This window comes from Polypterus senegalus, chromosome 8 (genome assembly GCF_016835505.1).
Source record: "Polypterus senegalus isolate Bchr_013 chromosome 8, ASM1683550v1, whole genome shotgun sequence".
In the NCBI taxonomy this organism is placed as follows: Eukaryota; Metazoa; Chordata; class Cladistia; order Polypteriformes; family Polypteridae; genus Polypterus; species Polypterus senegalus.
Window position 1 is genome coordinate 86069149 of NC_053161.1, and position 27531 is coordinate 86096679.

The 27531-nt window shown below is 37.8% G+C and overlaps 1 protein-coding gene across 1 annotated transcript in view; it reads left to right on the top strand.

Moving 5' to 3' along the window:
* LOC120534098 (leucine-rich repeat-containing protein 23-like) overlaps positions 1 to 27531 on the top strand; it is a 70564-nt gene that overhangs the window by 19793 nt on the left and 23240 nt on the right. The window contains exons 8-9 of the mRNA XM_039761369.1: positions 8181 to 8246; positions 8781 to 8943. Of these exons, the coding sequence (XP_039617303.1) occupies positions 8181 to 8246; positions 8781 to 8943 (229 nt within the window). The remainder of the gene's footprint in view (positions 1 to 8180; positions 8247 to 8780; positions 8944 to 27531) is intronic.

Sequence of the window (27531 nt, forward strand, 5' to 3'; positions counted from 1 at the left end):
TTTTTCTTTGTTCGTTTATTATTTCGGTTACTTTGAGGCATATCACGAACAGCCTAATTGGGGAATAGTTCTAAAGAAGAAAATGTTGCTTCATGTTTCTTACCATATTTCAATCATATATTACTGCAATTTTGTTGATGTCACAATGGACAAGGGTCACCAACACTTTCATCTTATTGAACCAGTGACTGTGCAATTAAGTCTAGAGTCTTCTTTATCAAATTAGGATTATATTTAGGATTACTGCATGTCTCTAATTCATTTTTTTCTTTCATAGAAATCTGGATCACAAAGTCCATATATTTATTTAAGTGAATTAAACAAGATCACAGTTAAAAACAATTGCCCGCTTTTACTTATTACCATGCTCAGCACTACAGGGGAGCCTGTAGAGGGCCAGGCCACCCATCCAGACACATTTGATCCCTCAACACGAATATTTAAAAAACTATATATTATATATATTTATTTTTAAGGGATATGAGTTTACTTAATGATACATAATTACATAATAAAATATATGTAATAAAAATTAACTACATAAAAATTTAAAATAGGCAGTTTTTCTGGGCCACAATCCACTGACATTTTGAGTAACAAGAGTGGGACAAATGATAAATATGGATCAAATTCAATTTATCCCCCTCTTTTTTTCTACCATCCATCCATCCATTATCCAACTCGCAATATCCTAACTACAGGGTCACGGTGGTATGCTGGAGCCAATCCCAGCCAACACAGGGCGCAAGGCAGGAAACAAACCCTGGGCAGGGCACCAGCCCACCGCAGGGCACACACACACACACACACGCACACACACACAAACCCACACACCAATTACACATTAGGGACAATTTAGAATCACCAATGCATCTAACCTGCATGTCTTTGGACTGTGGGAGGAAACCAGAGTACCTGGAGGAAACCCACGCAGACAAGGGGAGAACATGCAAACTCCACGCAAGGAAGCGTGGAACCCAGGTCTCCTAACTGCAAGGCAGCAGCACTACCACTGCGACACCATGCCACCCTTTTTTCTACCAGGAATTTACAATTCATGTTTCCCAGAATGCATGCAAAGGTATTTCCCAGTACTGCGGTTGGTAGGTTTCTATTTGCTGTCGTCACTGTGAAGAAAAGAGTAGGAATTTTGCTTACTAGACCCTCGCAAAAACACCAAAAGGGTTCACCTGTACATGAAAATGTAATTAGTTTTAATCTGTGTACCTTGAGATGACATGCCCACTGCTTTTTGAGAAGCATCTAAATGAAGATATGTCCAGCTTAATTGCCACGTACAACAGTTAATATTTACATATGGACAACTGTCCTTTTTGATTTTTCATCCTGTAATGTAGCACTATAAATTGCACAGTACATCGTTACATTTTTGTTTATATGGTTTTATGTCTTTTCTCAATTTTTGTGTAGTGTTCCTTTTGTGATATATGTTTTGCTTGGCCACTTGTTCTGTATTTCATTTTTATTAATTGTGGGAAAAATAATGCTTTCATTAAATAATTTATTGGAAAAAGCACAGTTTCCTAGAGGCTAATATATCATAATTCAAATAATACTGATATGTGTAATGTATATAATGGAAATATTATTACAAAGGGAGCTTAACTTACTTTGAATGTTTAAACATTATTGAGCATACTTGTAGCTTCTCATGCTATTCTTGTGCTCATTTGTTGGTGTGCTGTGCATTTGATTACATAACTTTTGTAAAGTTACATAACTTTTCAAATCATCGAGATTAACACCTCTAGCGGTCAGTTAGTTAGTTAGTTAGTTAGTTCAGTGTTTTACAAGTATCATGCATCAGGCCCTGGTGCAATTTTACTTTATTTATGGTGAGGTTTTTTGATAACTTACTGTGAAGAGCTGTTTTAAGAAGTTAGAAAGTGTGTGCATTAATGGCATTATTTTAGTGCCTTGTTAACTGCATGCAATTGTAGGCTAAGGTACGTTCTTGAATTTTTATGCATTTTTTAAAATTTAAACTTCTTCATTTTATTGTATTATCTTCTACTGCACTGAACAGTATATTCAGCACTGTGTATTGGGCTTTATGCACAGGTCAGGTCAGGTTGGGGAGCATGCACTGGTACAGTGTGTTGCTGCACCCACCACACGACGAAACAGCTTGGGGTCCTGGTTGGCAAAGGCAAACATACGGTCCAGTCCCACCCTCAGGAAATTACCATCAATCTGCCGCAGCCACGGGGTTTTGTGGGCATACCCTTTGCAAGGTCTAGCCACTTGGGTCCTCAACAATGAGGATCTTGCGAGCCAGATAACCCTCGGGGGAATCATGCAAAAAAAGCCATAGTGTCGTAACTGATGCTCCTCCACAATGCAGGTAATGTGCCACAATCGGGAGTCCATGAGCAACCGCTCATTCACCACAAAGTCAAACTGGAGGTACTCAAGGATTCTATGAAGAGACACAGTACCAAAGGAGTTCAGTGTTTGTTTCAGGTCACTGGGTAGAATCCATGCTTGCTTTATGGACAGTAATTATAAATATTCATCCCCCTTGACATTTTATACACACAATATATTGGCTGAAATTAATTGGTATCATTTTCTCTTTTTCATTTACCATTAAATATACATTTTTTGAAACATGGTGAAACATTGACACAGTGGTGAGTACTGTTGTCTCACATATTCATCAACCTGCGCACAGTTGTTATGTGTGTGTTCTTCCTGTTTTTTGTGAAGAGAAATCATTATTAGAAGAAATACTGTATTACAGATTGTTTCTGCAATGTACTAGGAAAGCAATCATCTAGCCTAGTTTAATAAGCATTTACAAAATATTTGCTAATACAAAGATAGTCTATAATTAATGAATAAAAAACACCATTTTATGATAGAGCTATGTTTGTGTAGGATGCTCAAGTGTACAAGAAGAAAATTGTGAAATAAAATATATTTCAATTATATGCCGTGGTTTTTCTTGTGGTGGTTTCAAATTAAGGGTTACATCTCTCCATTCATTCTCAGTACCTGCTTATGTAATTCTCAGTTGCAGGATTGACAAGTCACTGGGGGCCTCAGAATGTTGGGTCATATTGCTTTATTTTTTAATATTTAGGTTTACCTTTTACAATAGTTTTACAAATAAATAGACAGGCCCTATCTGGATATAGATTAAAAGGATATTGTAAAATGATCTGACAGTAAAAATACAACCAATTATACTGTGTAAATCATTTCCTGAACAAATGTTGATACACATGTTGGAAAACAGGGGTGAAGAAAAGAAGACTATTTTAAAGAGGAAGAATAGGAATATGGTAAAACCCAGAAACTTAGCCATACATTGGATGAGAAAAGTAAAGAGAGACAGTTAGCCGTCTTTTACATTTTAGTTGATATACGGTGCTGAACTATATAAAGTAAATACTGCATGTAATAAAACTTTTATATTGAACATTGCAGGAATGTCAACACCATGTACTGAATAAGAATAACTGCAAACTACCATATTACAGAGGTGTTCCTTTACCGTAACAAACTAACTCAGTTGTTGTGTGAGTGTGTGTTGTGTGAGTTTGTAGGGTCAGATTCAACAGGTCACACCCCCTCTACTCACCATATCACTCCTGTTTTGCAGCAGCTTCATTGGCTTCCAGTTCAGTTCCGAATTCAATTCAAAATTCTCCTACTAACTTTTAAGTCTATCCACAACCTTGCCCCTCCATATCTGTCTGACCTCCTCCATGTTGCCATTCCCTCCCGTATCCTTAGATCCTCTTCCACCATCCACTTGACTGTCCTCTTCGTCCGTCTTACCACTATGGGGAGCAGAGCATTCAGTCGTTCTGCTCCCCAGCTTTGGAACTCACTACCATCTGAGCTCAGAAATATTGAATCATTTTCACTTTTCAAATCTAAACTTAAAATTAATTTGTTATAGATTGCTTTTTCTCTTTGATTACAATAGCTCTCTCTGATTTTAACTTTTGTATTTTACTTTCGTTTATAACCTGTGTTTTGTCTATTGTTTGGTGTCCTTGAGTGTTTAGAAAGGCATCTACAAATAAATAAAATGTATTATTATTATTATAAGTTGAATGAAAACTGTTTGCTGCCAATTATGTTATGAATTTCCCAAATAGGAAGGCAAACTATTAGAGTTCTGAAGTGCAAATAGAATTTTTGGGATAAGGAAATAAAGAGGATTTTAGAAATGACCAAGAGAAGGAAAGCATATTAGGAGACTGGAAATATTGTTGTCAAGGCACAGACACCCAATAAAACATGCTAAACTGAACATCAGAGCTAAAACAGAAAATCAAAGTCAATATGTCCATAAATTGACATTTATAAATCCTAAAAAACCAATACTAAATCAAAAGCCAGCATATCCAAAATACCACTAGGTCAAAAGAGTAAACTTTACAATAGAGGGAAGCTCCAAAATGAGCCAAAGAATACACTCGCAAAAGCAAACTAATGCTACAGCAAAGTAGCTGTGGCATGCAAGAATTACATAGGAATGTAAATCAGGACCTGAGAAACTTAATTGTGACTGAGTAGACACTGTGATTAACTGATATCCAGTGGCGTAGGTAGAGTCAGGCGGAGGGGGCAGTCTGCCCCAGGTGACACAGTTTGGGGGGGGTATGGTTGAGGGGCATTATTGGCCAAAAGTAAAATTCTCTGATTTATATCCACAAATGCTTCAAAAATAATTTTCAGACTGTCCTTCTGTGATGGCATCAGACACAGCAGTTGGAATTTATGAGGCAATAACAAAAATAAACATAAACATTACACCGATAATAATTTCTAGGAATACAGTAATCCCTCCTCCTAGTTCAGACAAATTCAAAATAGGTAAAGCAGTAATATTACCATCATTATATCAAGGTAGTCCAAGAGCATTATAGCAGTTATATCATGATGCATTGACAATACAGTAATCCCTCCTCGATCGCGGGGATTGCGTTCCAGAACCCCCCGCGATAGATGAAAATCCGCGAAGTAGAAACCATATGTTTGTATGGTTATTTTTATATATTTTATGCCCTTATAAACTCTCCCACACTGTTAACATTATTAGAGCCCTCTAGACAGGAAAAAACAACCTTTAGTCAAAAGTTTAAACTGTGCTCCATGACAAGACAGAGATGAAAGTTCTTTCTCACAATTAAAAGAATGCCAAACATATCTTCTCTTCAAAAGGAGTGCCGTCAAGAGCAGAGAATGTCAGAGAGAGAGAGAGCGAGATAAAAGCAAACAATCAAAATATCAATACGTGCTTTTAAGTATGCCGAAGCACTGCGATAAAGCGTCATTTTGTAGAGGAGCGTCCGTATCCTTTAGGCAAACAGCCTCTGTGCAAACAGCCCCTTTGCTCACACCCCCTCCGTCAGGCGCAGAGAATGTCAGAGAGGGTGAGAGAGAGAGAAAAGCAAACAATCAAGCACCGCGCGGGAAGCATATCTTATATCATTGAGGAGTTTTAGTTAATATGTAAGACGTGCTCTGATTGGGTAGCTTCTAAGCCATCCGCCAATAGCGTCCCTTGTATGAAATCAACTGGGCAAACAAACTGAGGAAGCATGTACCATAAATTAAAAGACCCATTGTCCCAGAAATCCGAACCAGCGAAAAATCCGTGATATATATTTAGATATGCTTACATTTAAAATCTGTGATGGAGTGAAGCCGCGAAAGTCGAAGTGCGATATAGCCATGGATTACTGTATAAACAACTAATTTACAATTTATAATATTGTTTCGTTATCAATCCAAATGCGTTCTTGCTCTGCACAGAAAACATCCCCACCTATCATTTCTACACTACACTGGTTCTGGTTTTCGCAGCGTAATTATATTAAAATAATAATTAGAACATGGCTTATCAGTGCACCTATACTATATTCTTGTCTAATTGATGCTTCTAAACAATTATATGTGAAAAATTATTGCTGTTTCACTATATATGAATAAATCTATGCAATATTTATTTCAATTTTTCTCTATACGTCATTTTAGTTTTGTATTTAATTAGGTTAACATATTCAGATATGTTGGAGGGCAGCAAATTGAATTGCATCCTAATGTACTATGTAAAGTGTCTTGTGATTATTAAAATGTACATAGTGTATGGTATTTTTGTATTTAAGTGAATGCCATTGGGTGCTCTGACTGTATTATATAGTAATGTATGGCACAATTGCACAGTAGTTTGTATCGCAGCCCTGTTTATGTAAAGCTATTCAAGTTCTCTCCATGCCTATATGGACTTTCTTTGGGTGCTAGAATCTCCTTTCATAACTAAAAATGTGTGTGTTAGGTTGACTTTTGGGATGGAGTGTCGACTTGTCCTGGGTTGCTTCCTGAATTTACAGTTTGTGTATAGGGCCGCTGGGTTACATTTCAGGTCTGTGCAGCACTGCATTAGACTAAATGGGCTAAGAAAAAAAATATATTTTTAGCTGGTTATAGATTGACCTATGAACGTTTTTATCTCAATACAAAAAAGACATGTGTAGAAATAAACATGAGGAGTGGGCCGACAAGCTATCTGTACATGTTACAACAAAATTTGTCTTGAACTAAATTTAACTACTTTAGAGCTAAACATTAAAAAATGTTCATTTAAATGAAATGACTTCTTTGTACTACATGTAAAGTGCACCCTATGGTGTTTGGGAGTATACAAAACTATAAACTAAACAAAGCAGTCACATAAAACAGATAATTAAGTTGATCTACAATTAACAACTTGGATGGCATGAAAAAGGCCCCAGGGTTCAACAACTTTAAGTTTATTGTTGTGTGTTTAACCAAAAAACAGCAACAAAACAAAAAAAATGAAAGAATGAAAGAAAGAAAACTCTTAATTAGGGCTTATTAAGAAAACAATAAGCAGAACCAGGAAGAGATTCTTGACAAGTGGGATATTAGCTTATTCAGTGTTCATAGAGCATTTTAGCCTCAGTTAAAAAAACTAAATAAATAAATACAGTGAAAAAAGGGTTGAGGGCCATTTGAGTAAACCCCATTTCAAGGTACAATGACAAAGCTGGTGCATAGAGACAACACCTGTGTCAGTCAAAAGCACAGTGTAGTTATTTTACAATTTTCCTGTCGTCTGAGACATTGTTGAGTCACAGGTAGTAGTATCCTTTTAAATTCTTGAGAGTGGCAGAGGCTGCAGTTGTATGTGGAGTAAGCTGGGACTCACAAGTATTCTTCTGGGTCATTGACTCAGAAGTAAATAGATACATGAACCCCCCTATATCCTCATTCTGTGATTTATTTTGCTTAGTCCCATCAAGCACACAGAAACAGTCACACCTCAGACCTGTATGTCAAACCATACATGCACATAACACTGTAATTGGGATTGGACTTGATTGTACTGCATGGCACTGGATGCTGTCTCAGTATTACGAGTGTCTCCTACATGTTAATAGACATTTGCAATAATTTTTGGTCTGTATGTTATTTTGCCAGTTTTTATTCTCCCATTCCATTTGCATAACATAATAGAATGGAAGAGATGGCCAATATACCTGTAAATATGTTTTAAAGTTGTTTTATTCTGCTAGATTCACTCATCAGTATTTAACTGTACTGTGAATGCTACAGTATTTTATATACACTGCTCAATTTAAATATGTCCTCCTATGTCACATAGTTTGACTAAAGCTGTATACATTACAAACTAATTTGTAGGATGTTTATTGTTGTTTTTAAATCTGGCATCTATCGCAAAGCTTCATTTTATAATTGTTAAAAAGCAAGTTAGAAGACTTTCATTGTTTTTTACTATGGATTATTTCAGTACTGTTGCATTGAGTAAAACGTACATAGACTAAAGCAAAAGAGGAAACCTGCCACAAACTGTCAAATCATTCTTGCTTCAGCTTGTTTCATAGAAGCAAGTATAGATTTTTAACATTTATACACTATATATAGTTCTTCAGATCTGGGTTTATTAAAATTCTTTTTAGTTATAGAAGCTCTTTAACAACATACTGCATTTTGCACTTGTAGTGCCAGAAGCAATATTTTTCTATTCAACTTGATTGTTCCTTGACAGTATAAGGCTAAAGCAACATTCCTTTGAATGAATGATGTATTATATTCATAGCTGTCATCAAGTTTACCACAACTGACAATATACAAACTGGCTTCTGATCCTACAGGGATCTTCAGGAAGATCTAAAAGAATATGAAGCAAGTCTTCAAATGGAAATGAAGGGGTACTTAAGGTACTGTCAAGTAGTATTATTTGCCTGATTTCCTTTTAACTGAGCAATATAATGATAGAACAATTAAGAATTATATGTATATAAAATTATATTATATATTCAATAGATAGAGGTAAGGGAAATTTGGCAAAGCAGTGGGTACACTTGCTACTTCACTGTTTTTTGATTCCTAAAGCATCTCTTTGGAATTTGCATGCTTTCACATTGTAGCTATGGGTTTTCTCCAGAATTTTTTTGTGTTCTTAAATTAAATGTGTTATTACTGTGAATTATTTTCAATTTCCAATTTAATTTCTCTATAAATCTCATGCTCAGTGTTTTCTGTCACTTAATGCAAATCTGCATCCAAACAATGCTGGTGAACAAAAAGAAAAAATGCTGCTAAAATTGCCAAAAAGTAAAAAAGCTAAACTTGGTGTATTTTACTTGGATGTTACAATGAAAACAATTCATTTGTGAATTGGCTTTCTATCACTCACTGTGTATTCAGTAGTACATTTCTAATTCACTTACATTATCAATTCTAAATTACAGATATTTAGAAGCCATACCCCAAGAAGATGTGTCAAACATTGACCCCAACAAGATTGATAGCGCCATGGAACAGCAAATGTTCACTAAATTCTGGACAAAATGGGACTATGGAAAGAGAACACAGGCTAACATACCCTTTAGTGACTTAAAAGAACCAGATAAGGTAAACTGTACTACTAGCTTAATAATATTTTCTTATTTAGCTTTAGTTATAAAAATGTAGACATGGATATCTTATCAGAACTTAAATAAAACAAATGGCCATAGTTTAAAGCCATATTTAAGTGAGGGAAAGCTAAAATGGATTTATTGAGTGCTCCATTATCTTCTCTTGCATTTTTTACATTATTCACATAGTCTCCCAAGCCTGAACTCTACTCCCAGGGAAAATATACAGCTTGAGGCATGATGGTACTTGTACAAAATATTCATCAAAGACTTGATAAAATTCCGTAGAAAAGTGGAAATCTTTTAATAGTAATTCAAATCTTAAAGACCTATCTTCTTTACAATAAGTTCAATACTACTTAACAAAACATGCATAATGTATTAAGTTTTGTCATGAAGAAATCTTTCTACCTTTGGAATGTGCAGTAATGCAAATTTTACAATGAAAATGATTTCTCTATTTTTAATTTGTATTTTAGCATGGATCAGTATTATATGGTGACTTTATAGTAAAGATCAGGAGTAAGCGGGTTAGACAATGACTGACTGACTGACCATATGTATGTCAAACATAGTCATTGTGTAACCCACTTTATTAGGTATGCCTGTTCAACTGCTTGTTAACGCAAATATCTAATCTGCCAATCACATAGTATCAACTGAATGCATTTAGGCATTGTCAAGACGACCTGCTGATGTTCAAACCAAGCATCAGAATGGGGAAGAAAGATGATTTAAGTGACTTTGGACGTGACATTGTTGTTGCTGCCAGATGGGCTGTTCTGAGTATTTCAGAAACTGCTGATCTACTGGGATTTTCATGCACAACCATTTCTAGGATTTACAGACAACGGTCCAAAAACGGAAAATATCCAGTGAGTGCCAGTTCTCTAGGCGTAAATGTCTTGTTGATCCCAGTGGTCAGATGAGAATGGCCAGACTGATTTGAGGTGATAGAAAGGCAACAGTAAACCAAATAACCACTCATTACAGCAGAGGTATGCAGAAGAGCATCTCAGGGCTACAGCAGCAGGAGACCACACTTGGTGCCACACCTGTCAGTTACAAACAAGCAACTGAGGCTACAATTCACACAGGCTTACCAAAATTGGACAACAGAAGTCTCATTTTCTGCTGCAACATTTGGATGGTAGGGCCAGAATTTGGAGTCAACAACATAAAAGCATGGATCCATACTATTTTGTATCAGTGGTTCAGGCTGGTGGTGGTGGTGTAAGGGTGGGGGATATTTTCTTGGAACACTTTGGGCCAATTGAGCATCATTTAAATGCCACAGCCTATCTCAGTATTGTTGCTGACTATCCCAAACCTCAGACTGGTTTCTTGAACATAACAATGCATTCATTGTACTCAAATGGCCTCCACAGTCACCAGACTTCAAATCAACAGCGCACCTTTGGGGTGATTTGAGTGGAACGGGAGATTCACATCATGGATGTGCAACCGACAAATTTGGAGCAACTGTGGGATGCTATCATGTCAATATGGACTAAAATCTCTAAGGAATGTTTCCAGCACCTTGTTGAATCTGTGCCACAAAGAATTACTGCAGTTCTGAAGGCAAAAGGGGGTCTAACCTGGTACTAGCAAGGTGTACTTAATAAAGTGGCTGGTGAGTATACATCTTTATAGAAGAGATTATATTTTTAAATTAATCCTGATTTTCATCTGTTTTAAAATATTAAATCGTGGTATAGTTTATAAATTATTATACAGTATTTTCCAAATTAGAATTTTCACTGCTGATTCTGTCAATGTACTGTCAAACTCTAGTTTTTTTGATTTTATAGTAATTAAGTTAACAATTACTAAGATGCTTGCCCAGAGGAAACCTAATTAATGTAGGTTGAGTTGGGGATTTCTGTTTTACCTTCCAGCCAAGTCACCACAAATATGATGAGATCCATACAATTTATGAACTAGATTCATGAATTGGTGAAAGTCTGCATTAAACATTTCCAATTGTGGACTGAGAGTGGCGATAGACTATTTTTCAACAAATAACCCAAGCATGCTTGTTGCAAGAAACAAAATAATCCAATATATTTATAACATAAGAATAATATAAGATGGATATATGGATGTATATATAGATGTATGTAAACAGATATTGACAATGAACAATAACTATACAAAACCTAAAATTATGATAGCCTAGTTGTACTTTTTTCTTCTACAGAAAAAAGACACATAACTTATGAATTCTGAAATTTTTAATTAATGTGCTTAAGATAAATTTTAGTATACGTAACTAGTTTTGAATAAGTAACAGGCAGGTTATAAAGCTTCTATTGCCTACATCGTGGCATTGATTTAATCACAGCTAGTCTGCCCTGGCTTTTCTCCCCACACAGAGAGTTTTGTCTGTGCATGTGTATGAGATGCTGCTCTACACTTTCTTATTGGATTTAGGAAGGAACTTCTAACAGCTAGAATTTATCATTTACAAGGTTATTACCTTTCAATTATAGTGACACTAATACCATAATATCGTGTTTTTAAACTGTGGCAAGTTTAAACTTTCTGGCAAGGTTGATGTTTTTAAAAAAAGAAATCAGTTTCAATTTTGAAAATTCTAGTTTTTAAATAAACACACCTGAAAATTTTCTGCATTTGATGTATGAATAGACTAGTGCTGCCATTTTTAGCAGGTGTGGTATGTGTGTGGCTGTCAAGTGGTACATGAGAATATGCACAAAAAATAGAGGGGGTCAGGGGAGTGAGTCTTAAAAAGCATGCTTAGTTACACAGTGGCTCAACCTGAGAGTATATGCTAGGCTCTGTTTCATTTCTACAAATTGATCTCACAGTGTTTCTGCAGCAAGTCTCCTCTCCTTTCATGCACATCCAATCTCGTTCTCCTACTTGGTGTCCACCACCTATGCCAATTTGTACATTCTCCTGCTCCCCACCTCTTAGACCCAACTTTTTTTGAAAGAGTGCATATTAAGCACATGCAGCAGCAAAGCATATTTCTCTATCTTTCTCTCTATCTCACTGTCACAGGTCCTGTGCCCCAGTGTTACAGTATTTTTAGCTTTTGTAAATAAGTTTGATCTGTCAATATTTTCAGAACAGTTTTAAAAATTGGCAGACTAATGCAGAACCATATACAATGAAGAAGAAAGACTAATGTTAACAACTATTAATAATAAAATGCACATATCTGACATTTCATTTTAGCGTTATTCATATTACTGTAATTAATAGCAGAAGGCTTTTATTTTGGTCAGAGCTGACAATATTCAATTACATTTGTAGGAATTGATAATTAATAATCAATAAGCCAGTTTCTGTAGCCGAGGATCAGAACACCAAGGTCCCCGCCTTCGGCCACCACCCAACTCACACTGCACCCAACCTCCTTGGCCCCTCCCATAGGTGGTGAGCCCATGGGAAGGAGGACCCATGTTACCTCTTCAGGCTGTGCCCAGCCGAACCCCATGGGTGCAGGCCCGGCCACCAGGCGCTCGCCATCGAGCCCCACCTCCAGGCCTGGCTCCAGAGAGGGGCCCCGGTGACCCACGTCTGGGCAAGGGAAAATGTCGTCCAAGATTTTTGTTCTTAATCGGAGGTTCGTTGAACCGCTCTTTGTCTCATCCCTTACCTAGGACCAGTTTGCCTTGGGTGGCCCTACCAGGGGCATAAAGCCCCGGACAACATAGCTCCTAGGATCATTGGGACATGCAAACCCTTCCACCACGATAAGGTGATGGTTCAAGGAGGATGTCACCTCTCTGAAGGGGAAAGAGCCTGAGCTAGTGCGCGAGGTCGAGAGGTTCCAGCTAGATATAGTTGGACTCACCTCGACGCACAGCTTGGTCTCTGGAACCAATCTCCTTGAGAGGGGCTGGACTCTCTACCAGTCTGGAGTTGCCCCTGGTGAGAGGTGCCGAGCAGGTGTGGGCATACTTATTGCCCCCCGACTTGGAGCCTGTGCATTGGGGTTTACCCCTGTGGACGAGAGGGTGGCCTCCCTCCACCTTCGGGTGGGGGGAAGGGTCCTGACTGTTGTTTGTGCGTATGCACCAAACAGCAGTTTGGAGTATCCACCCTTTTTGGAGTATCTGGAGGGGGTGCTAGAGGGCATACCTTCTGGGAATTCCCTCGTTTTGCTCGGAGACTTCAATGCTCACGTGGGCAATGACAGTGAGACCTGGAAGGCGTGATTGGGAGGAATGGCCCCCCTGATCTGAACCCGAGCGGTGTTTTGTTATTGGACTTCTGTGCTCGTCACAGATTGTCCGTAACGAACACCATGTTCAAGCATAAGGGTGTTCATATGTGCACTTGGCACCAGGACACCCTAGGCCTCAGTTCGATGATCAACTTTGTGGTCGTGTCGTCGGACTTGTGGCCATATATCTTGGACACTCAGGTGAAGAGAGGGGCGGAGCTGTCAACTGATCACCACCTGGTGGTGAGTTGGCTTCGATGGTGGGGGAAGATGCTGGTCAGACCTGGTAGGCCCAAACGTGTTGTGAGGGTCTGCTGGGAACGGCTGTCAGAGTCCCCTGTCAGAAGTAGCTTCAACTCCCACCTCCGGCAGAACTTCAACCACGTCCCAAGGGAGGTGGGGGACATTGAGTCCGAATGGGCCATGTTCCATGCCTCTATTGTTGAGGCAGCTGACCGGAGCTGTGGCCGCAAGGTGGTCGGTGCCTGTCGTGGCGGCAATCCCTGAAACCGTTGGTGGACACCAGCGGTGAGGGATGCCGTCAAGCTGAAGGAGTCCTATAGGACCTTTTTGTCCTGTGTGTCTCTGGAGGCAGCTGATAGGTACCAGCAGGCCAAGCGGAATGCTGTTTCGGTTGTTGCTGAGGCAAAAACTCGGGTATGGGAGGAGTTTGGAGAGGCCATGGAGAATGACTTTCGGACAGCTTCGAGGAGATTCTGGTCCAACTTCCGCCGTCTCAGAAGGGGGAAGCAGTACAGTGTCAACACCGTATATGGTGGGGATGGTGCGCTGCTGACCTCGACTTAGGAAGTAGTGGTTCAGTGGAGGGAGTACTTTGAAGACCTCCTCAATCCCACTAACATACCTTCCAATGAGGAAGCAGAGCCTGGGGACTCTGAGGTGGGTTCTCCCATCTCTGGGACTGAAGGCACCGAGGTGGTCAAAAAACTCCTTGGTGGCAGGGCCCCGGGGGTGGATGAGATACGCCCAGAGTTCCTTAAGGCTCTGGATGTTGTAGGACTGTCTTGGTTCACACGTCTCTGCAACATCGCATGGACATCGGGCACAGTGCCTCTGGATTGGCAGACTGGGGTGGTGGTCCCCCTCCTTAAAAAGGGGGACCGGAGGGTGTGTTCCAACTACAGAGGAATCACACTCCTCAGCCTCCCTGGAAAAGTCTATTTGGGGGTTCTGGAGAGGAGGGTCCGCTGGATAGTCGAACCTCGGATTCAGGGGCAACAGTGTGGTTTTTGTTCTGGTCGCAGAACAGTGGACCAGCTCAACACCCTTAGCAGAGTCCTGGAGGGTGCATGGGAGTTTGCCCAACCAGTCTACATGTGTTTTCTGGACTTGGAAAAGGCGTTCGACTGTGTTCCTCGGGGAATCCTGTGGGGGGTGCTCCGGTTTGGTGGACTCAGGATTGGGTCACTGCTTTTTGCAGATGATGTTGTCCTGTTTGCTTAATCAGGCCGTGATCTTCAGCTCTCTCTGGAGCGGTTCGCAGCTGAATGTGAATCGGCTGGGATGAGAATCAGCACCTCTAAATCCGAGACCATGGTCCTCAGCCGGAAAAGGGTGGAGTGCCCTCTTAGGATTGGGGGTGAGATCCTCCCCCAAGTGGAGGAGTTCAAGTATCTCGGGGTCTTGTTCACGAGTGAGGGAAGAATGGACCGTGAGATTGACAGGCGGATCAGTGCGGCATCTGCAGTGATGCGGGCTCTGCATCGGTCTGTTGTGGTGAAAAAGGAGCTGAGCCGTAAGGCAAAGCTCTCAATTTACCAGTCGATCTACGTTCCTACCCTCACCTATGGTCATGAGCTATGGGTAGTGACCGAAAGAACGAGATCGCGAATACAAGCGGCTGAAATGAGTTTCCTCCGCAGGGTGTCTGGGCTTTCCCTTAAAGATAGGGTGAGAAGCTCAATCATCCAGGAGGGGCTCAGAGTAGAGCCGCTGCTCCTCCGCATCGAGAGAAGTCAGATGAGGTGGCTCGGGCATCTGATCAGGATGCGTCCTGGACGCCTCCCTGGTGAGGTGTTCCGGGCACGTCCAACCGGTAGGAGGCCCCAGGGAAGACCCAGGACACGCTGGAGGGACTATGTCTCCCGGCTGGCCTGGGAACGCCTTGGGATTCTCCCCGAAGAGCTGGAAGAAGTGGCCGGGGAGAGGGAAGTGTGGGCCTCTTTGCTTAAGCTGCTACCCCTGCGACCCGACCTCGGATAAGCGGAAGAGGACGGATGGATGGATGGATGGATAATCAATAAGATGCCCACCCTGGGATGCCAATAAATGTAGGAATGAGTGTGATTTATTGTGTCCACCCAGAGAGACACCAATAAATGTGGGAAACAGAAAGATGATTTTTAGCTTGGATAATTATCAGTCTTGCCGTTGGCAATGATGTTAATTAATCAAATATTTTGGCAAGGCTCCTACTTTACCTTGACTTTCTTTGGCATATCAAGGTAACTGAAGCACAAAACATTCTAAGAAAGAGAACAATACAATTTATTGATAAACACAAGGATTACAGAAATACAATATCTGCATATATATGTTGATATTGTGAAGAAACAAACCAACAAAACAAATATAAAGATTTGGGGAGGCCTTCCCTGTATAAAGTTTGGTGCGTAAAATCAAAAATCAGATGAGTAATGGTCTTTAATTTAACAATCAAAATACAGATTGGTTGGACCTTATATAATGAAATGACAGGAAGGGAACTTGTGGAAGTGGAAATGATATCACCTAGTGGAGGAAGTGATGTCATCCATGGGAGACAGAAGTGATGTCATCAAAGGGCAGACAGAACTGACATCATCAAATGGGACCGGAAAGTGAAGTCATCTGAGGGTTGACGGAAGTGATGTCATCTGGTTGGAACGGAAGTGGGAAAGAAAGGTTATTCTTCTGTTGCTCTGTTGAAAGAGGGAAAAAGGAATTAGTGATTGTATCTCTTGTACTTTCACTCCCATACATAAATAATCTGCTATACATAAGCATTGTTTCTGAATAAAGGTTTGCTAATACACAGAAGTATGCTGTGGGACTGCTGTTAGCAAAATCAAAATCCAAAAAACTGCACAGCAGTGGGTTTATATTAGTGGGATGGCTTTGGCTTAAAAAAAGTGTCAGAATCCCTGCCTTAACACATTACCTTTGTCCTAACTACTAATTTACAATTACAGGTTTTTGAAATCAAAGTAGGTATACTTATGGTTCTGGTTTAAGCGATACTATGTTCCTTTCATGGTCATCTTCTCCAGACACATAGAAGAATCTTCAGTGCTCTTTCTTTGCTTTATTATAGGAACTCGTCTCCTTTTTCTCCTTGATAGCACCTTCTGCTTGTGGTGGTACTGCAGTTTCTTTTTGAGGTTCAAACACCCCTTGTTGTTCCTGTTGTTGCTAGCAAAAATCAAGTCTTTGGGGCAACTGGTGATCAGTCATTGGCCTTACATCCAGTCCCTCTCTGTTCATGCACTTACTGTTCCTCAGCAAGGTTTAGACTAATGGCACCCTTGTCCAACTCCAATACTGACAAGACTGCCCTTTTTATGGCCACACCCTAAATGGTATGATGTCTGGCTATGGAGAGCAAAAGTTATGGCCAGGTTGCAAGAACAGTGTGCTTGATGAGAAAAACAACATATGGGGAGATTTGGAAAAAATCTAATTCTCACTTAGAGCATCTGTTCAAAACTGTTTTAAAACATGGCAGGATCTAATCAATAAAATTTTAGAATAAGTACTTAAATTGGGAAAAATTATTTTCTCCCCCTTTTTTCTACTCTTAAAATTTTACTCTGGCTGTTCACCTAGCTCTCTTTCTCATGGGTGAAGGTTGATCTGAATTTAGTTTTGTCAAGTTTGACTGGCTTGTATGGAATGTTACTTGGTTTTAATAAATTCAATAAAATGTAAAAAACAAGAAAGAATACCTGCACAGTTTTTAAAAATTAATTATTTTTCTGTAATAAAGTAATGCAGTTGAAATGTAATTGATGCAATTGACTGGTTCTGGTTTAATAGCATACCTTTGTATTTGGGTATTTTGTTAGTTCTGCTCAATCACAATAAGAAGCACCAGAATACAAAAAGTTATTCTGTTATTCATCCATTATCCAACCCGCTATATCCTAACTACAGGGTCATGGGGGTCTGCTGGATCCAATACCAGCCAACACAGGGCGCAAGGCAGGAAACAAACCCCGGGTAGGGCACACACACACACAAACCCACACACCAAGGACACACTAGGGACAATTTAGGATCGCCAATGCACCTAACTTGCATGTCTTTGGACTGTGGGAGGAAACCGGAGCACCCGGAGGAAACCCACGCAGACTCGGGGAGAACATGCAATCTCTACGCTGGGAGGACCCGGGAAGTGAACATCGATTGTCGCTCTTTCACCTATAATATTGCATTCTCACCTTTGAGATTTGGACAAATTAAACCCAGCTTCATCAACAAACACAAGTATATGAAACATTATTCTCTAAAAATATACAATAAACATAAATGAGTTTATATATTCTTTACTGCTTTACATCAGTGTGTGTATCATAGTATCCAGTATCTGAGTAATCTACAAGTGAAATGGAGAAAAAAGCAAAAATACTGTAACAACATTTTACTGTAAAGGAGAAAATGTACCTTCACATAATGGTACCTCTGCTCCTCATTGCTTGTAGAGCTGCTTCATTGTAAGATGGTACTTCTTTAGCACTCTGTCTATTGTCGAAACACTTAATGAAGTGATGTTTAGAAAAATACCAATGTCTGCCACAATTCTACTTCAAATTTCTCGTAGTCTAATAGCATTGTTTGCTATTGCAATGTTGCAAACTTCTTCCTCTTGTTGTGTAGCAAAACCAGTCTTCTGTAACCAGAAATACTGTAGATTGGCATACATTTTGTTTATTGTAAAAACATTGAATATGAAATATATATTTTTTAATTTTACAGTATTACAGTACTGTAGAACATTTAATAGGGGAAATATGTAAAATCCCTTGTTTTTTTTACCAAGGACATTTCTCTAATGTTATATGTAAAACATGAAAGAACTTACAGTAGGATTTCAGTACAAAATGAGAGTAGTAATGCAATACAGTAAATGAAAAAAAAATTCAGAATTGTTTATGTAAGACAACTCACCTGTTTTCCTTCCTAAATGTCTAAACATTTGAACATATTAATGAAAATGTGGAGTGTTCTACATTTGCCCACAATTTTCACCCTGCTTTTTCCATAGTAAGTCATAATTTATGACATACTCCACAATTATGGTTCATATTTCATCAGCCAGACATCTTAGTCTGGGTGATATTCTGCCTTTGTCTGGTTGTCTTCCTCTTATACTACCACACATTCTGATTCTTTTTCTTCTTTCATTGACAGGCAATTAGTTTTGTACAGCATTTCCAGTACCATTAGCAGATCCCTCCATTTCTACCAAAATAATTATCACATTTACCTAAGAAATACATGGATTTATACAATTTAAACTTGTATGAAAGGCACCCATGATCTATATTTTTGTGGAGCAGGTATTATTGGTTGATCTTATATTGAGCTTACTCCCCTTTTAAAACGCCTATTGAGGAGTCGCCTGGCAATAATTAACTACCAAGATTAATAGTAAAAACAATTTAAAAGTATTTATTTTAGTTAGAATGCCTAGTGGGGGTAGTCTTTGGTCTGAAACGCCTACAGATTTTGTTTTTTTGTCCAGCTTAACTGGAGATTTTTCTTATTATTTCTCTCCATCTTGGCCTTATCGTCAGACCCTCGTTTACAGACCTAAAAAGCAGTTCTCTATTTAAGGACTTGTATATCTATCTTATGTAAGTTCACATTATTTTTGTATATTATTTATACATTGTTATTCTATTATAAATTTGTTTTTCTTTCCATGCAACTACTTTTTTGACATGTTGCAAAGCACTTTGAAAAACTTTGCTTGTATGACAATGTACAGTACTATAGAAATAAATGTTGTTGTTAAACAAGATTTGTTGTTCAAAATGGTTGAATATATATATATATTTTACATTTAAATTGAAATGCTTTGAGAAAAACTGTAAGTAACACTATCTAGAGAGACTTTTTTCTTGATTAATACAGTAAGTCTATTTGAATACGTCTCTATCAATTTAGCACATGTGGATTTTGCAATATTTATTCCACACTGCGTTGCAATAAAGTTCAAGCTCAGTTTCATTTCATGGGGATCACCTTTGAGTTCAGAGATTTTATTTATGATTGAGTTCCAGGATCTGAGTAGGCCACTCTAGAATAATTTTTAAACCATTCCTTGGTTGCATACTTCTTATCATTGTTGTTTTAAAGGATTATAAATTCTTCTTCTTCTTTAACTGAACCTTTCTGGTTAACGGTCCCAAGCTTTGCAAGAAAAGTATTTTAATAATTAAACTTATTGTTTCCCACACGTTCTAGCACATAGCTCTTGTTTCTTCTGAATGGCACCACTATTTTAATAGACATATGCTGAGTGACCCGACATTTGCGCGATAGACATATGTGCGCCGACAAAATCGCGAAAGTTTAATTAAATATGAATTACTAGTTTAAAGCATATATAATAATGTTTATTTTAGAAGTCAATATTATGAGACACGGCACGCAGATAGTCCTTAAGATCACGCCCATATGTAGTCCCACTCTCTTGGCCTCTCTCGCGATTTTGTCATGGCGATTTTGTCGGCGCGCATTTGTCGAAAGCCAGTTAGCGAGTTTGTCGGCGGTCATTTCTCCGTCGCGGTTTTGTCGGCGCTCATATGTCAATCGCGCTTTTGTCGGTGAACCCATATGCTGCCAGCACTTTACCTTAAATTTGGTCTTATATTCTTTAGATGCTGAAATATGTCGGCTTTGTCTTATATGTTTTGAATTCAATAAAAGAAAATCCACCATGGGCTCATCAGGCAGTAAACCATTTTTTTCCACAATGCAATGGGAAATTATCTTCTGTGGTAAAAATATATATATAATTAACAATTAACATGTCACCGTGAAATTTGCTTTAAATGGTTATGCAGACATGCATTATTTTTTTGTTTTACTCAATTTGCATGTTTATCAATATAGAAAAGCTTTTTAGCTTGCAGGAATATTTGTGCTGGTCTTTCTTAAGTTTAAACATCCAGAAACTACTGTATAATAGGTAGAGCTGAAGGTCAAACAAGTTTTTTTATATAACTAAGAATTTTTTAAATATTCTGGCTACACAGAAATACAGAGGTATTAAGTAGCATTTAAAAAAAACAGCACATTGTTTTAAATTACCTTTCATGAAGTACATTTAAAAAACAAAATAATAAAAAGGAACACCCAACAAATCCCTGATTCTTGCAGTCTGTCTGCATTTTAATATTTGACTGCTGTTCAGAATTTCAATCCAGCCTTTTGTTTATTTTGATGTTCTTTTTCGGGACCAATTGCTGAAGAGCAAAGAATTCAGCAAATGATAAAAGTTGCTAATATTTCTGTTTTCACTATTGCAGCTGATATTTGAAGTGAGAAAAAGTGAAATAGTGGAGCCTTTCAATATTATTTTATAAACCTGCAATATTTTATTGCTATTTGAACTGCTTGAAATGGAAGCAGGAGTTCAAGACAGTCTCATGACCAGTCAAGCTACTGAGCTGTTCAACACATACTCGGTCAACTTATTAGGAATTCATAAACATAATAACTTCCAAAATAATTAAACAAAGATGAATAAACGATTGATGAGAGCAAAAAAGTTTAAGTTAAGCCAAACCCTCACTAGACTCAAGTAATAAGTAGAGCACAGTAGAGTTAATGCAGCCAGCTAGAAATGAAACCTGAGCATGAGCGGCTTATAGCCAACCAACAATCATTGAACTTAATTGATGACACAGCAGATCAATCAAAGATGACAAATCCTTTGAAGATAGACTGAGCACTAATCTAAATCTATTTGTTCTCCACTTACTAAAGGAATGTTTACATGTTATGTGTGCTGTAATATGTACACCTTTGCTTTATTTGACTGTAAAGATTGTTTCATTTTTTAAAGTGCATAGTTAACTTAGGAGTTGTTAGGACAAATATGCTGTTTAGAAGATGTAGTTGCAAGCCTGACAGACATTAGGCAAACTGAAAATTGGGTTTACTTGATCTGTTTAGGTAAATCAGTCATTTTGGATTCAGCTTCAATCTCTTGAAACTCTGCTGTTGTCAGTGTATGGCCACAATCAGCACCACAAAATTGCAACCAGAGTGATTGGGTAACAGTATAATTGGGGTCTAAGTTTTGTTTCTTGGTACCAATACAATACAATACAGTTTATTTTTGTATAGCCCAAAATCACACAGGAAGTGCCGCAGTGGGCTTTAACAGGCCTTACCTCTTGACAGCCCCCCAACCTTGACTCTCTCAGAAGACAAGGAAAAATTCCTAAAAAACCTTGTAGGGAAAAATGGAAGAAACCTTGGGAAAGGCAGTTCAAAAAGAGACCCCTTTCCAGGTAGGTTGGGCATGCAGTGGGTGTCAAAAAGAAGGGGGTCAATACAATGCAATACACAGAACAGAACAAATCCTCAATACAGCATAAAAATAAAAATAAAAATCTTAGAAGTACGGAGCAGAATTTAACAGTAGATGATATCACATAATAAGATTTGGATATTTTTAGAGTCCTGGAGACGTCATCCATCAAGCTGCCTCACCCATTTGACCATTCCACAGTTGAAACAGTGCTGGGCCAGCCAATCCAATGAAAGGACTCCTCTTTCCCATGATTCCTGTGATCCTCCATCAGGGATGACTTTACCATAGGCAGGCAAAACAACTTGGCACGTGGGCTGTGGCACCAAGTGAAGAGAAACAGAATAGGTGAGGGTTAGTATTCAATTATAACTATCATGCTACTTATGTTTTAGTGCTAATGACTAACAAAAGAGATGCAGTCTGTACAGTTAATCAGCAGCTCTAGTCAGGATATGCTAAACTGAAGTAGTGAGTCTTCAGCCGGGATTTAAAGGCTGAGACCGAAGGGGCATCTCTTATAAAAGCAGGCAGACCATTCCACAGTTTAGGGGCCCTGTAACTAAAAGCTCAACCTCCCACTGTTATTTTATAAATCCTTGGAATCATAAGCAGACCGGCATCTTGAGATCTTAATGTGTGCTCTGGTTTGTAAGTCATGATAAGTTCAGACAAGTAAGCCGGACCTTGGCCATTTAATGCTTTATATGTTAAAATGAGGATTTTGAAATCTGCCCTAAACTTAACTGGGAGCCAGTGTAAGGATTTAAGAACTGGAGTTATGTGTTCATATTTTCTTGTTCTTGTAATAATTCTTGCAGCCGCATTTTAGATTAACTGGAGGCTGTATAGAGAACAGTTTGAACATCCAGTGAACACCACATTGGAATAGTCAATCCTACTAGAAATAGATGCATGAATTAATTTCTCAGAATCCTGTTTATTTAGAAAGCGCCTTAATTTCCTAACATTTTTAAGATGGAAGAAACATGATTTGGACAACTTTGTAATATGCGCTTTAAATGACATGCTAGAGTCAAAGATAACTCCTAGATTGCGGGCTGATTCAATAAAATTACTGACCTAGAACCACCACTCATTACTCAGCAACGTGTTTATTTAAGCAGACAATAAGACACTGCTCATATTTGCTGATTTCATAGTGTGAAATGTTAGAATTCCAAAAAACGTAATTCTAGTTGTTAATATCAAATGCCTTGTGATCCCAGTCTTTCTGACACTGAGGCTAAATTGCACTCCCTGGCCAACAATATAGTGTCCGCCTTAATGCTACATGTCAAGACTAATGATATCTACTGTATTTACAGTATTCTCAGGTTTTAAAGAAGAACTTCATATCTACTGTATGTACACCAAAGCTAAAAGAAAGATTTTAAGCTTATGTCTGGTCATTCAACCTTGCCTTTTTCTTTGTTACATACTGTTAATGGCTAATATTGTTTGTTTATGTTTTTAATTAACTTCCTTTTATTTAATTTTGTAAAGCACTTTGAGCTACATTATTTGTATGAAAACGTGCTATATAAATAAATGTTATGTTATCATAAAAATTAAACAGAGATGGATCTATAGCATTTTCCATTTCCACAATGCTGATCAGCAGCCTGGTGTACAAGCAAAAGCACATAGTTTGCAAATAATTGGTATGACTTTTAGGAAAGATCCAAATTTTTAAGAAATATACAATATGAACTTATCAACTTATGAAAGTAACGTTATACCAAAATATATCAGCAAACTGGGCTAACTAATCAAAGCACCATCAAGGCCATTAGCCTTGTGGTCTTATCCTGGATTCTGGTTTTCTTCTAAGTATCCTACTGTGTTGCCTGCTACTCTTGCCCATGGGAATTGACACAGAGGCAGGGTGAGTTTTGGAATACAAGGATGCAATGGATTAATCTTAAACTAGACTGCCTAGAACTTATATTGTAGAATGCCTTTTAGGCATCCAGTTGGCATAGATCTCCAGAACTGTGGTTATTGTTTGACTTTGAGTTATTTGCTCTGTTAGAACAACTATGGACCACCACATTACTACCCAGGTTTAGTTTTTCCAGAAATGCTAACAGGATTTTCTCTTTCCCTTTCCTTTGTTGCAGGGGAACTTTAAATATATCAAAAAGCAGATGACAAAAAAATGAACTAAAGGCAAAGCCAAAGTCCATAAATCTAAAAACCAATTCAGAAAACCAGTGCAAAAGCCAAGAACCAGAAAAAGCCTTAATTTAAGTGGTCAAAATGACCACAAGACTTACAAATTGGGAAAAGTACAAAAAGGTTGATGAACACCATTAGAAGTATTAATGCCACAGCAAAATAGTTATGTCAGCAAGTGTCTTAAATAGAGCCCTCAGGTAATTCCACACCTAAGAACCCTAACTTAAGCAATGATGGAAAATGAGACAAGAACAAAACATAAACAAAGAACAAACAAGGGAAAATTATACATGCAAAATAGATATAAACAAAAACAAGCGAGCCATGTGAGTAAAAGATGAAAATAGAAACTAAGCCTGCACTGAGAGCTAAAAAAACCTTGGTTTGCCACAATCTGAACCAAGTGACACTAGTTTGCCATGTTCATTGTGTCTTTGTACCTTTTCGAATCTTATGTTTTGGTTTTGAATATCTTTTACTTGTTTCATGTTTTTCATGATTTTGACTTTTGACGTTATTGTTTGCTTTTTTATTTAAAGTTGCTTCATTTTTTTGAATTCTAATTTAAAGTTTTGTATTTTTTGACATTTGCATTTGGTTTCATTTCATTTTCATTTCATTTTTTTGGCCTTTTTACTTTTTCATAATTTTGTATTTTATTCAATTCTATGTTCTTTTTTGTTATTTTTCATTACTTGGCTTTGCATTAATTACAACAGTGGAACATTAGAAACATTTGATGAGAACACACCATTCAGTCCAAGAGAAGCTTGACAATCTTATCCACGTTATTCCTCTAAAATTACATCAAGTCAAGTTTTGAATGTCCCTAAAGCTTACTCTCTATCACATTACTTGGTAATGTATTCCATGTGTCTATGTTTTTCTGTGTGAAATAAAATCTTTCTTACATTTGTGCAAAATTTGCCCAAGTTTCCCACTGTGTCCCCAAGGTCCTGTTGTATTCATTTTAAAGTAACAGCCTGGATCTACTGTAGTATTTCCTTTAATAACTAAATAAAAAACTTTCAGTCATGTCACCTCTTAATCTCAATTTGCTTAAACTGAAAAGGTTCAACTCTGTTAATCTTCCCTCATAACTCTGCATTCCTGGAGTCAGCCTAATTGCTCTTCTCTGGATGTTTTCTAGCACTACCATGTGTTTTTTTGTAGCCTCACCAGTTTGTTATAAGAATTAACTATAACCTGCTTTGACTTGTAACCTACACATTGTGCCATATAACACATGGTAAGATAAGAATTAAGATGGTTTACATTCCATTAGCCACCTGTGGCTGTCTGGATGTTGACAGTGACAAGTTCACTGTGACTCCTGCTGTAGGTCCTTCTCGTAAGGGCTATTTTTCAAGTTTCATACCTGTGTATTCAAATCTAACATTTCTATCAACTGTATGTAATACCTTACATTTATTTATGTTAAATTTGCCCAAGCATGTATTCTGTCCAAGTCTTTCTGTAATGATTCAATTGATTCAAGATTATCTGCTATCCCACCTAGCTTGGCATCATTTACAAACTTACCCCGCTTATTGCAAGCATGTAGCAGGTTATAAAATGCCTTCTTAAAATCAAGATAAATAATATCATATGCATCTCTCTGATTGTATCCTTTTGTTGCTTCCTTGAAGAATTTCAGCATATTACTAAAACACAATACCCCCAGTAAGAATTTAGATTGACTGTTCAGTAAAACTCCAGCACTTGCTACATGCTTCTCAATCTTTTCCTTAATAATTCCTATAGTTACATGGATCTACCCAATCATCTCTTTCATTTAAATATTTTAACAGGATAATTAATTGCTATTTGCAGTCCTTTGGAGCTTTCCCAGTATGCAGTAACTTTTACCAAATAAGTGTCAAGGGATTATGTATACATTCACTAACTTTCATAAGCACTTGTAGATAAATGTTATCTGGTCTTGGTAATTTGTTTGATTTCAGCCTATTTAATCTCAGCAGTACTTCTCCCTTTACATCTTCCAAATCATTCAGTACTTCATTAGTAGTCCTTCTTACTGCTGGGAGGTTATCCACTTCTTCACAAATGAAAATTTCAGAAAAATATGAATTTAGAGCACTTGGTAATTCACTGCGGGTATATTTTAGTTCCCCTTCACTATTCCTGATATTCTTCACCTCCTCCTTGACTGTTCTTTTATTACTAAACTACTGAAAATATCAGATTGCTTTCATGTTGATGAGGCCTGAAGTTGACTTCTAAGTGCACATCCCTTTCTGTGCAGTTCAAAACCTGCTCTGTCTAAAACTACCTACCCACCTGTTCACTAGTTTAAGCAATCTTTGTCTAATTAATCTTGTTCTTTTTTGCTTGTAATTATAGAACATTGCATTTTCATTTAATTTTTGTTAATTTAATAAATTCCTCTAATGGAGCAGGGTATTTTCTACTTTTGCATTTTTGGGTGTCAAATTATAACAGTAATGGTAAGAGGTGCTTTATGGTATACATTAGGCCACTTGAAGCAAGCAGAACATTGTTTTAACGATATCTCATCAAGCTGGGTACTTCTCTTCATGCCTGAATTGTGCCCACCTTCAAACAGGCTTTGTCATTAGTATAATGCTCCCTGCCATAAAACAAGGAAAGTGCTAGATCCATTTCACAAACATGACAGTAACATCCCAAATCACTGTTGAATTGTTCTGAAAATGACAACTGATAAAAGTGCACATGGCATAAAATTCAGGTACATTCGGAATTTGCAAGATTTATTGATTTACAGTTACCTTTTTTGTAAGATTACAAGTTGAAAGTAAATTTGAAACAGTAAACTAACCCATTGAAGTAGCATAGAATGTTTCTCTGTTTTAAGGTAAACAAGTTTGCAAATTCACTAGTACTTTTCAAAGGGAGATTATAAAATTTATAAATGTTGTACAGCACACTCTATTCTAGATAGCTCAATGACAATTTAATTAAAGAATAAGTGTGCTAAATTTCAGCAAAATATGTCCACTGAGAACTGTGTTGTTTCATGCAGATATACTGACAGATATGGCCACTGCAGTATGTGCTTTTTATATTATATTTGAAAACACCCAAAAAAATCATGTGATGAAAGGGTAGAACAAAATGGATAGTCAAAAGACAAGCATGAGGTAGTTAACAATAGTCAAAAAGATTGCATAGCAAAACCATGTAAAACAAAAGTCAGAGACAGTAGGTCATTACCAAGTTAAAGCCGAAAACATCAAAATCAAATCAAACACAAACTGTCAAAAAGTAATTTTGCATGAAAATGTCAAGACTGAAGTGTATCTTATACAGTGGCAACTCAGTTTAAATATCCAGCCATTCATTCTTCTTTTGGTTCGTAGGGTCACATGTACAGAATACAGTGAAATTGTTACTAGCGTGTGCTTACCAACATACAATAATAATAATTCTTTATTTATTTGTCTCATACATAGTTATACAGGAGAACACGCAGTGAAATGCATCTTTTAGTATAACCCCAATGGTCAGCCATTGTACAGCGCCCCTGGAGCAATTGAAGGTTAAGGGCCCAGCAGAGTAGCATCTTTTTTGGCAGTGACGGGGATTTGAACCAGCAACCTTCAAGATGCCAGCGCAGATCCTTTGCCTCAGAGTCACCACTTCACTACTACAACATT